This window comes from Microtus oregoni, unplaced genomic scaffold, assembly GCF_018167655.1.
Source record: "Microtus oregoni isolate MIOR12 unplaced genomic scaffold, Mior012 000113F_ref0000058, whole genome shotgun sequence".
NCBI classification, from domain to species: Eukaryota; Metazoa; Chordata; class Mammalia; order Rodentia; family Cricetidae; genus Microtus; species Microtus oregoni.
In genome coordinates, this window is record NW_024544742.1 from 1,341,512 (window position 1) to 1,354,687 (window position 13,176).

General features: G+C 40.2%; 1 protein-coding gene across 1 annotated transcript; it reads left to right on the forward strand.

Moving 5' to 3' along the window:
- Window positions 1–10,563: 10,563 nt before the first annotated feature.
- Window positions 10,564–11,226, forward strand: LOC121443871 (sex-determining region Y protein-like). The gene has a single exon (XM_041645619.1). The coding sequence runs from the start codon at window positions 10,564–10,566 to the stop codon at window positions 11,224–11,226; it is 663 nt and encodes a 220-aa protein (XP_041501553.1).
- Window positions 11,227–13,176: the final 1,950 nt, after the last annotated feature.

Consider the following 13,176-nt stretch of genomic DNA (forward strand, 5'->3'; position numbering starts at 1 on the left):
ACCTCTAAAGCATTGCTTGGAAGAAAACAACAGACACTGAGCCTATGCGGTGACCTGCTGTTACACTAGCTATAATACAACATGGAATATTATCCAGAGAACCTTGGGATATTTTGAGCACTTTGAATCGAAAAGAGTGTTTAAAATGGTCTTAAAACCTGTGAGCTTTACTCCACTTTCAAAGCATCTAGTGTAAACACTAAATTATTGGCACTGATTGTGTACATAAATTATTAGATTGCTCTCTAGAATTCAATGAAACAGTCAGTGGCACTACTATGCTTCTAACTCATGGGGTTCTGTTCGTTTGGTTTGGTCTTGTGAGACAGGTTTCTCTGTGTAGCCTTTACTGTCCTGGAATGTCTTTTGTAGGGCAGGCTGGCCTGGAACTCAGAGATCCACCTGCCTCTGCCACCACCACCTGGTAATTGGGTTTTATGGGTGTGTTCCAGCACTGTTTCAATGTCTATGAACTCAAATAAGGTTCCATAAGTCTTTGAATAGATTTTTAACTCAAATGAGTGAAAATATATCTCTCCTAGGGGATACCTGTGTATCTTTCTCTGGAAAGTTTCTGCATGAATTCTCCATCACTTTTTGTGACTTCTCTCCTTTGTGTGAATTATATATGCTAAGTGTTAGCTAACTAGAGAACTGTCCACATTCCAGAATCAGGTGTTACCCACCCCGTTACCCTGCCTTCAATGACTCAGCAACAATGCCTTCCCATCACTGAGGGCCAATGTGACACATTTCCTCTGTCCCCGCCTTACCTGAATTTTCCCTAGGTGCATGCTCCATATCCCAACACCCCCATAAGGCTTGCTCTCTGGTCTTCCACTGTCTCTACCCCGACTCAGAGTTAGCCATTTCTCAGTTGTGTGAGGTCTGTTGCATGGTGTGATCATTGTGGCATTCCTGGGACCCCCATCACCAAGGTACTCCTTGATCAGAAACCCTTTCACAAAGAGATGTAGATAAAGGGCAATGATCTCAATGATTCCTCTAGCTATCCAAAGATTTCCTCTTTCTCACCTGGACCTACTTAGGAATTATCTTCCTCCTCCTCCCTTGTGGACCTGTTGCCATGGAATCTTTCCAGTTAATCCTGGCGTGAACTTTGGAGGCAGCTCTCTGTCTAGAATTTCAGGCCTTTTCTCCAGACAGCCTATCACACTGTCCTCTTTGCAGTGAAAAGTGGAATTGGCAGCTAAATTTTTGGAGTTGGAGAGATTTTGCTCCTTTTTTTGGGCATCTCTTCATTGATACTTCCTGCTCTGAACTTTTTCTGGGTTATACCAAGAAGTACAAACCTGGCAACTGACTACAGTGCCAATATCTGGGAGAAACTTTCAGACCAACAATGTAAAAGGGGCCCACAGAACAGGGACAGCTCAAAAGCACCTGCAACTCTCTTTTGTTCCGCTGCCTAACTCTTGAGGTTATAGCGAAACAAAGAGATTTGTACAGGAACAATTTGTGTTATGGAAGGGAGTTGGGAGCAAACTGCATGAGATTTCAATGAAAATGCAAGCTAGATAGGATAAAACTACACTGTAAATACCAAGTATCTTCTTGTTTTGTAGTTCCAAAAAGAATATATTCAAACTCTTGAATTGTATCAGTAAGTATCATTTTTCTTTTGTACAAAAATGAGGCCAGCATTTTAAAATGTGAAGCGATGCTAAGCTAATTAAGTTAAGGGTTTTTCTCTTATCTCTGAAATAAGCTGGTCTTGTGTCAGGGCACTTTCTACTCACCTGGATACTATGAGATCCTTGATATTTGCGTTCCAAGGTAAAGACTTCACCTCCATGAAACACACTCATACACTCCCACACAAACACCCCCCCACCCACACACACCAGGTGCACTGTTCTCCTATAAAGCTGGCTTAGCACCTGGGTTTCAAACATCAATCACCTTCTTATTACAAAGATAAGGTAAAAGTACTCTAAATCAGAGCCCCCATTTTCTTATTAGGTCATTTTTAGTTATCCATCTTTAGTAATATAATTCAAATGTGTTTTTGGTAAAAGATTCCTTAACTGTTAGTGATGGTTAACTTTTTATTTCCAAAGTGGTTAGAAAAGTGTGATTCTGAAAGGCTTTTATTTGGAAAGGGAAAGAAGTTCTCTATTGAGGTGATAGCCAGAAAGCACGAAAGTTGGAAACAGAAAGCATTTGGAGAGGTCAAAAAGCTCGAGAAAAGGTTTTTTCCAGGAGAAAGATCTATATGTAACTTGTGGCCACTCAAATAAGATTATGGGAGGCCCTGACTGCCTGGCTCCACTGTGAGCCAGGATACACTCTTGTGACCTTCTGTCTGTTTTCTCTGTGCACAGCTCTGAAGGAACAGCACTTGTTTAGAGTCAACAAAGCAATTTCAGGTGTGGCTGTTGTAATCTTAAGCATTAATCTTGCACACTCTGCTCTGAGGGCTTCTGTGTCAACACAAGGCAAGGAGGAGACAAAACCTGGTAACCAAGTGATGACTGCCACTTTCTCCCCTGAAAAGCCAATGAGATTCCAGAGATTCCCACCTAAAATGCAGGAAGGCTGTCATCCAGAGAATCCCAGGCTTTTGGGGGCACTACAGTAATCTTTTCAGTGTTTATTGACTAGAGGTAATGATGTTGCGGTAGTCACAGTGGAAGAAAGTGCAGTGGGTCTGTGCTGGCAAAGGAGTGAGACTGTGGCACAGGCCAAATGAAGAGTTTCCTTGGCCATGGCTTCCATAGGTGTTCTCCAGTGAGTGAATGAGTGAGTGTGTGAATGAATGAGTGATTCTCTCAGACTCTCTTTCTTCTTCCCCTCTGTGTGTGTTTGTATGTGTGAACACAGTATCTTTGAGTCTGCCCACAGTGTCTATCTCTGTGTGTATGTGTGTGTGTGTGTGTGTGTGTGTGTTTGCATATGTGTGTTTGATGTCTTTGTGTCATATAGCATTACAACTTGTTCACAGTGAAATCATACCTGTCCAGTCGCACTGGATGCCTCTACTGACATAAAGAATCAAGACTTTAGGTATTGATGTCATGTTGGTGTAGGGATGGAGGTTCCTGCCTTAAGTGTGTGCTCACACACTTAGGTGCACACGTCTCATCTCCCATAATCCTTCACCATCATATACACCATAGTAGTCAGGGTCCTTAGTTTAATCACACCATAGTCTTTTCTTCTCTGTGAGTTGTGTTCAGTACCCACACTGAATTGGTGAGGTATTTGGAATTGAAATTGGTATCATTCCTAAGAGACTCCTGCCTTTGAAAGGAGCATACCATTCCTTAATGGCATAGAGAGGAAATACTCCCCTAAATTGCCTCTAAACCTGAGAAGGGTGACCTAATTCTGTAGCTCTATGTTTGATTTCAAAGGGATACATGAATTACTCTTCTAATATTGCTTGCAGCAACACACCTCTCCTTCCTCAGTTGCCTTGACCCTATCACATCAATCATCAATCCAAAAGATGTTCTGGAACTTAACTTCAAGTAATCTGTAAGAGGCATTATTTTTCAATTGAGTTTCCCTTTTTCCAGATGATGCTAGCCTGTGTCAAGTTAACAAAAACTAACCAACTTCTACAACTACTACAAAAACAGTCACCACTGCCATACCAGCAATTCCTCCCAGTAAAAACAGAGTAAAAGCATTTAGACAAAGAAATTTCCAAGACAGAGGTACTATAAATGAAAAGTTAATAAATAATTAATTTAAAAAATAGGGCAGCTCTGGTGCACTTCGGAGGCAGAGGCAGATGGATCTATGAGTTCAAGACCAGTCTGGTCTACAGAGGGAGTTCCAGGACTGCCAGGGCTATTATACAGAGAAGCCCTGTCTTGAAAAGCAAAACAAACAAACAAACAAAAAAAAAAAACAAAAAAAGGAAGAAGCAGAGCTGCTCTCAGTGACTGCTGCCAGAAACACCATATTTATGTACCAACTAGAAAAGGCAAAGTTGAATGACCTAAACACCAAACCTAAACAAAATTTTTTTTTGTTTTTAAAAATTTTTATTTAAATGCGAAGTTTCATACAATAGTACTTCTAGAATATTATGTATTGTTGTGTCATGCAATAGCTTGGGTAGGCACAGACAACTGCTTTGTGAAATAATTTCCCTTAAGAAAATTGCCACATCAAAGCCTGTGTGCTTTAGAAGGAGAAGTAACTACATTGATCGGTTAATTTTATTTAGTGGAGAATTTTAGTGTTTATACAAATTTTGACACTGTACTAAGCCAGTGGGAAATCAGCAGTGGAATCAGCTGGGTGGAAGCCACTGCTGGGCGGAATTCAACTAAGCTATCCATGGCTCATAGAACAGAATCAAGAAAAAGCCATACACTAAAGTTGGGAGCTAACAACAACAAAAAAGGGTCATTTAAAAGTAATTCAGAACACAGATCTGACTAGATGCAAGGAACCAAAGCAACAGATCAGACTACAAGAAATCAACAATTAGGTTAGTAATCTCATTTTCTTCTTCTTCTTCTTCTTCTTCTTCTTCTTCTTCTTCTTCTTCTTCTTCTTCTTCTTCTTCTTCTTCTTCTTCTTCTTCTTCTTCTTCTAATTCTTCTAATTCTTCTAATTCTTCTTCTTCTTCTTCTTCTTCTTCTTCTTCTTCTTCTTCTTCTTCTTCTTCTTCTTCTTCTTCTTCTTCTTCTTCTTCTTCTTCTTCTTCTTGTTTTTTTGCGGGGGGTGTGTTTATCAAGGCTAGACTTATCTGTAGCTTTGGAGCTTGTCCTGGAACTCACTCTAGACCAGGTTTGCCCAAACTCACAGAGATTCACCTTCCTCTGCCTTCTTAGTGCTGGGATTAAAGGCTGTGCCACCACTGTCTGGCTTAATCTCATTTTCTTACATTTCCTGTTGGATATTCTTTCTTCTTTCCCATTCAGTTACTCCCTTTCTGTTATGGTTGACTATTTTGTTTATTTGTTTTTTTTTTCCAATATGGTCTCACCAAGAAGCCTAGGTAACTTGAAACTCCCTGTATCAATCACAGTAGCCCTGAATTTATGTAGATTCAGTCTCCAAATCCTAATTCCGGCTTTTAAAGTTTGTGAAACAATGCCCAGAATTGTAGCTATTTATTTGCCAGAAAGTCCCTTATTTTATATCTTCACCCAGAACTCCCTGTTGATACAATAGTCATTTCTTACTTATATAGTACAAGATTGTATTCCATCCCCTATTCCAATTATATATGGTTTTACTGTTTTTCCTGCTTATACTCTCTTTTCTTCCTTTACTTTTCCATTGGTTTCTTTTTCCAACTTCTGTTTTCTTTCTTTACACCCATTCTTCATACTGTTACATACCCCAAAGTTTCAAGGTAGTCCTAGTTTATGATACTTGGCCATATATTTTTCCTGTTGTTTTAAGTCTACTGTAAATATGAACTCAAAAAAAAATCAGTCCCTTTTTTTGCCTTTGTCTTACGTATTTGTGCGGTTATGAGCGTGACTCTTTACAACTTCCCAAGTAACAACTTGATACCACCAGTCTCACTGTAATACTTATTTAAGTTATTTTCCTTTCCAATCAAACTAATGTATTATTATATATAGTGTCATTAAAACTTTTATTCATTAATAGTATTATTACTTAACAAGTATCTTATTCATAGTAATCTTCTAATTTATTATTTGAGTTATTGATAGTGATATTTGCTACAGACAGCATTCAACCCACAGAAGTAGATTAGTTATAGAACCTGTTATCTGGAACATCAATTAACTGAAGAAGATGCCACAACAACTGAATCATAACAGCAATAGAAACTACAAAAAAATTATGGAACTTCAGGCAAAACAATCCTGCACAATAAAAGAACTTCTGGAGGCATCACAATCCCTGACTTCAAACTCTACTACAGAGCTAAAGTACTAAAACAGCCTGGTAATGGCATAAAAATAGACAGGAGGACCAATGGAAGGGAATCAAAGACCCAGATATTAATCCATACACCTTCAACACCTGATTTTAGACCAAGAAGCAAAATATATCAGATGGAAAAAGAAAGCATATTTAACAAATGGTGCTGGCATAACTGGATGTAAACACATAGAAGAATGAAAATAGACCCATATCTATCACCATGCACAAAACTCAAGTCCAAATGGATCAAAGACTTCGACATAAATCCAGCCACACTGAACCTCTTAGAAAAGAAAGTGAACGCACAGGATACCACTCCTTAAATATAACTCCAGTAGCACAGACGCTGAGAGAAACAATAAATGGGACCTCCTGAAACTACAAAGCTTCAGTAAAGCACAGGACATGATGACAGCCTACAGAATTGGGAAAAAAAAAAATCTTCACTAACCCCACATCAGACAGAGGTCTGATCTCCAAAATATACAAAGAACTCAAGAAATTGGTTATCAAAGGAACAAATAATCCAATAAGAAATGGAGTACAGACCTAAACATAGAACTGTCAACAGAGGAATCTTTACAGTTTTAAATCTTTTTAATAGCCATTTAGTGTTTCTGGTACTCACCCAGACTGGGTTGCATACAAAGAGCATTCTCCCCATGAAAGGCACAGATGCCTTCCTTTTTGGTAGTTATTAAGTCCAGTCCTCTGTGACTGGCAGAACACTGCAGCCAGGGAATCTACTGAGTGACTATGCTTTGCTGTACCAAGACCAGGTCTCCCTTAACCTGATTGGTACGTTTTACGCGTGAGGTTCCTATTGTTGTTGCACAGGTGGCTGTTGTGGGATGAGAGCCACTGGGAGAACTTACATGGAATCTCTGTATGGGTACAAGGGGAAATTCAGTAATTAAAAGGCAGGGTTAAAATGTGAGTTTGTGGATAATAAGGAGGAAAGGAGTGACCAGCAGAGGATCTCCAGTGGGACGAAACTAAAATCCCGAACTGGAAGGAGGATTAGATTTTTGCTGGTCCCTGTGTCTTTGGGACTCATCTCAAACCAGTTAGGACTTGTTGGTGCAAAAGAAGCATCTTTGGAAGAGGAGGACACAGATCCTCTCTTTAGCAGCAATCAGGTCTAGCCTTGGGGTAGGTGTTGCAGCAGCCAAAGAAACAAGTTGGTTCTGAAGGATGGTAAGCTGATCTGAAATTTCTCTAGGGTTTTTGAGAGCTGATGAAGCAGAGAAGTGAACAGATTTTTTTTTTTTGAGGCTACTGGCCAGCTGCTTTGGTTCTGCTTTGGTCCCAAAAGCAATGTGCAGCATGGCGACAAGTGGGATAAGTTGGATACCTCCCCTCAGAGATCACCTGAAATGTTCTTAGAAGTTTAGAATGCAGAATTCTTTCTGAGCTGACAAAAGGGACAATGTAGAAAGGACAGCAGTGAGAGTGCCTCAGAGGATGGTTTATCCAAGGGCCACAATAAAACTCAACAGATGGTAAAGAACACAAGCCGGGTGGCAGTAACTGTACAACCTTGTGGGATATCATTAAGAGTAAAGGCAACATAGGTTTTGTTTAGTAAGGTAAAGTACAACTGGTTAGACAACGTAGCAGAGTCCTATAGCAGGATAAAATAACTGTAGTCAGCTGTTTGTTGCATCAGACCCACAGATAAGGAACAAACACCTGGAGGCCTTTTTAAAAACAAGTCCATTAAATTCAGTACCTAATTGGCAATTTAAAAGAGAAGTAGAATCCTACTGAGTCATTTTTCATTGGATTTCCAAGGAGATCACTTGGATAGTCTGAATCATTACCCCCTAATCACGGAACATGGGTGGTAAGGGAGTCGACCCTGGAATTAGTTTTTGTTAACAGGAAGAACTGAAACCTAGAGTAGAGGGCACGCAGGTCTCGCACCTGTCAGGTGGTGGGCTAGGTACCAGGTTCTTCTGTTCGCAGCATCCTGGCATTTCAGTATGGGAGACAGTAAGATCAGAGTAGTTGGTATTTGTCTCTGTTGTTTGAGGCATTTAGGATATGGGTGTAGACTTGTAGACTCTGTGGGGGCAAGATCCTCCACAGGGCAAGAGCTGGCCAAGCCTACACAGACAGAACTGGTCATGTTTATATAGACAGAGACAGCAGCAACAGGCTTCTGGTAGATCTTATTTTTCCAGTGCCCCCGTATCCTGTGATGAGGCTTACATGCAATTGACTCTGGTGGGATCGTGCTCCATCCAGTGGAAGTACTTGGGTCTTAGGGACATCCTGTCATGCAAGTATCTTATAAAGGTAGTCTATTTTACTCAAACATTCATTTTTATTTTCAATAGCTAGGTTTGGCTTTGCTTTTAGTATACGTGATTTTGAGTATTATTTTACATGAAAGAAAGTTTAAGTTACTTTAATCTTGTCTTGAGATACTTGTTTCAGGATATTTACTTTGACAACCTACACAGAAGTCTACATAATGGGAGACAGAAATGGTCCCTCCTTTCAAGCTTGTCTCTGTCAACGAATCACATTTCCATTAGCTTGACAACAAACCTAGTTCTGCATACGTTAGAGAATTTGATAATTTTTAAGGAGACTGGCCATTAACACATATGGCTTAATAATCTTCAAGAGCTTACAGCAAGTAACCATCATAAATTAGAATTTTATAACTTTGTGCTCTTTGAGTCTTAAAAATTTTTAACCTTGTATTGAAGCTCTTTTAGTATCAAGATAAACTTTAAGTCATAGATACAGGCCATCCAGAGACTGGGAATCTCATTTTAAGAACCCTTTTATAAAAGTATGCTTTTATAAACTATCACAGTTTCGTACTTTTTATGTGACTCGGAGTCACAGAGTAGTTAAATTTGACAAAGTTAACAAAGACATAAGTGAATAGACATACATCATTACGTCATATTTTGTTAACATGAAGATACACCGTTATATCTTTCAGAATCTATATATGGCTGGTGGTAGCAAATAAGATTACCTGGATTTGACATTTAAGTATTTACTATTTTGTTGTAGCTGTCTGGTTAATGAGAACCAAAACACAGGTATGGTATTCAGAGAACCAACACCTATAGCCACATTTTCTCTTTTCTTTCTTTCTTTCTTTCTTTCTTTCTTTCTTTCTTTCTTTCTTTCTTTCTTTCTTTCTTTCTCTTTCTTTCTTTCTTTCTTTCTTTCTTTCTTTCTTTTCTTTCTTCCTTTCCTGGAACTAGCTCTTTTAGACCACGCTGGCCTTGAACTCACTGAGATCCGCCTGCCTCTGCTTCTCCAGTGCTGGGATTAAAGGCGTGAGTCACCACGGCCTGGCCAATATTTAGCCATTTCAGTGTGTGTGTGTGTGTGTGTGTGTGTGTGTGTGTGTGTGTGTGTGTGTATGAGATTGACCTGATTATAGTGTGTGTATATATGTCTGTGTGTGTGTGTATGTGTCTGTATTGTTCCTTTTGATTTAAAAATGCCACGAGACATAAAAGTAGTAAGTAAAGCATACTTTGTTTTTAGGAGAGGAGAGATGTTTGGCAATATCTGGGCCTTGGCCATTTTATAATACCTTTTAAATAATGGCTTCACAAAGCTGTGTAGGTGGACCTCCTCCTCATTTTTAGTATTTAGTCTCTATTACACTCAGAAGACCTTGCGATCTCATAGAATTAGGGCCTAATCACCTACAACCAGCTGGGAGGAGTGAAGGGATGCATAGGTGAAGGTCCAATGCTCTTGTCTGTCTCCTCCTTATTTGAAGAAATATTAATATTTAACAAGTCCAGCTGTAATTGCTTTAAGCAGGCAACACTGGAGCTCTGAAGACAGACATTGCTGAGCTTTGAAGGTGCTGTGTTACATTACATTATTAAGAGAAGGATGAAACTCTTACTCATGAACGGTGATCAAAGAAACTAATATTACCTGTGTCCACACTGCAAAGCCATCAGGCCTTACAAGTTCCCAGGTAAACCTTAGAGAAAACATAACACAGCTTTTCCTGGCTTCAAAATTCAGCACATGTTCTGCTACTGGGTTTTGCCCCTAGCATAGCACCCATATTTATATTGGACTATGGAACCAGGTTATACTATTTATTTATGTTTTCAGTGTTAAACTTTCTTATAGGACCAAAATACAAATGATTGATTTGTGCTTATCCTTTCCACTGTCCCCAGTGGTTTTCTTTAATTTTTTAGTTTCTCATGTTAGTCCATCATGAAAATCAATTGCATTGCAGGACAAAAACGTTCACTAATATGCCCCTTGTTGTCCCCTCAGTCTGGATGGGGAAAAAATGAGTGAGAAAAGATGCATTGTTAGGGAGTGTAGAAGTACAGCATCTAACAATCCCCGTATTGGAGTGGTTTGCTCGATAATGGGTGGTTCTACAGGTGCTGACATGGCACAATAGGTGGGGCTAGTCTAAGGGAGCTGCTGAGGGTGGAGACATGGATATTTTGTTACAGACTTTAAATAACAAAATCTTTGTGACAAACACATATTGGTAGTAACTTTCAGCTCTTACACTTTAACTTTTGGCTTTTTTCTCCCCACCCTACTGCTCCTACACCTAGTGTTCTATCTCTCTCTCTCTCTCTCTCTCTCTCTCTCTCTCTCTCTCTCTCTCTCTCTGTCTCTCTCTCTCTTTGGTTACAATATAACTCATCCACAATGTTCAGCATATTGAATCATGATTACTGCAGTCCTCGCTTACAGCCTCAGGATATCATCGGCTCTGGAGAAAAGATATCCTTTGGCACGGATGGCAGTCATAAAGAGGGCATAGAAGGCCATGTCAAGCGCCCCATGAATGCATTTATGCTGTGGTCTCGTGGTCAGAGGCGCAAGTTGGCCCTGGAGAACCCCAGCATGCAAAACACAGAGATCAGCAAGCAACTGGGATACCAGTGGAAACGCCTTACAGAAGCCGAAAAAACGCCATTTTTCCAAGAGGCACAGAGACTGAAGACCCTACACAGAAAGAAATACCCGAACTATAAGTATCGGCCTCACCGGAGAGCTAAAGTGCCTCAGAGATTGGGCACTTTGTTGCCTGGAGATGCCTCTTCAAGAAAACTATACAACTTGATGCCAGGGAACAAGTACCAGTGCACATTCATATACAGAGAGGACTGGACTAGGGCTGCACAGCTGTCCTCCAAGAGCCAGCTAAGCTATTTACAGCCTGGGGACATCCCCTTTCAGCACCGCACCTGTGCAGCAGCAGCAGGAGGAAGTGCAGCTGTAGCAGCAGCAGCAGCAGCAACAGCAGCAGCAACAGTAGCCACAGCTCCTTTCTACCAACTGACATCACCAGTGAACAAAACAGCATAGCTACAGCATCTCGGTAAGACCCTGTGGCAATCTCATGACACTGGCTTCTGCTGGGATGCATGTCAATACTCCCTCTTGCTATAATTTACAGCCTGAGATAAGGATTTCCCTCCTCTCATAATAAAGGCCCTGCTCCTTTCTATTTGGGTCCGCAAACGAGGTGTGTAAAGATGTGTCCTGTGTAATGAAGGAGAATGCTTAGAACAGCTTGCGCCTATCTTTAAGACTGTTAAACAGACAAGAGTTTCATCACTGCGGAAACTATGTTTTACCTATCGCTCTTCCATGGGTACATCTATGAGAAACACATACAACTTACACCTGTGGTAAAATGAAACGAAAGAAAGAAAGAAACAAACAAACAAACAAACAAAAACCCAGCTTGTGCCTCTTTGAGCATGCTAAGCACTCCTTTGTAGACCAAATGCATCTAACTGTTTTGCAGGGTCCCTGTATATCATACATAAGTAAAGTGTGATAATGTAAAGCTGTCTTTCGAGTCTCTTTTTCAGTTCTCCTCCCCACTGTGGAAAGCTGAGACTTCCTTCTTTTCATCATCTTACTCCACGCCTACGAACTACGCCATGAGAGCTTTATAACACCTTTTGACAAAATAAAGCTTTTACGTCTGTTCATTCATGTGAAGTCACATTCTGCTTCTCTTTTGAATAATATCTGTCTTTAAACATCAAATTGTTTTATAAAATGAAAGGTTTTGTACAAAAGCATTACAGACCAAAGCTGTATTTTCAGGGTCTGGTTAAGCATCAGAAATGGAATGGGCACGGGAACAAGCTATACAGGCCAAGTAGTTGAATGTACTAACACTTCAAGACTCCATGCATATAAAGTGACTGGACTGATACAAAAGGTGTAACGAGGGGACCGGGATGTGCTGAGGGGAGTGAGTGGTGCATGACATTTGCCCATTCACTCAACTGGCAGATTTTAAGCTAAGGAGGTTTGAAGTACCCCTGTCTGGTTATAATAAACAAGCTTAAAACAAAAATGAAGACTCTGTGCACAGGATCCCCTGCAAATGTTTCCTCTGGGAACCTCCAGGAACCATAGGTTGTGGTTAACTCCAGGCTTCTAAAGGTTTATACCCAGAACTTAAATTAGCTCTTCCATTTTCATCAGCGTAATCCTGCAGAATGCTTTCCTCATTATAATTTATGTTGCACAATACAGTCTTGCCCAATCACATTTGAATGACTGACTGTAAGTCAGACATACCTCTAAAGCATTGGTTGGAAGAAAACAACAGACACTGAGCCTATGCGGTGACCTGCTGTAACACTAGCTATAATACAACATGGAATATTATCCAGAGAACCTTGGGATATTTTGAGCACTTTGAATCGAAAAGAGTGTTTGAAATGGTCTTAAAACCTGTGAGCTTTACTCCACTTTCAAAGCATCTAGTGTAAACACTAAATTATTGGCACTGATTGTGTACATAAATTATTAGATTGCTCTCTAGAATTCAATGAAACAGTCAGTGGCACTACTATGCTTCTAACTCATGGGGTTCTGTTCGTTTGGTTTGGTCTTGTGAGACAGGTTTCTCTGTGTAGCCTTTACTGTCCTGGAATGTCTTTTGTAGGGCAGGCTGGCCTGGAACTCAGATATCCACCTGCCTCTGCCACCACCACATGGTAATTGGGTTTTATGGGTGTGTTCCAGCACTGTTTCAATGTCTATGAACTCAAATAAGGTTCCATAAGTCTTTGAATAGATTTTTAACTCAAATGAGTGAAAATATATCTCTCCTAGGGGATACCTGTGTATCTTTCTCTGGAAAGTTTCTGCATGAATTCTCCATCACTTTTTGTGACTTCTCTCCTTTGTGTGAATTATATATGCTAAGTGTTAGCTAACTAGAGAACTGTCCACATTCCAGAATCAGGTGTTACCCACCCCGTTACCCTGCCTTCAATGACTCAGCAA

Excerpts from the sequence above, each read along its gene's own strand:
- LOC121443871 (XM_041645619.1), top strand. The coding sequence starts at position 10,564 with ATGTTCAGCATATTGAATCATGATTACTGCAGTCCTCGCTTACAGCCT.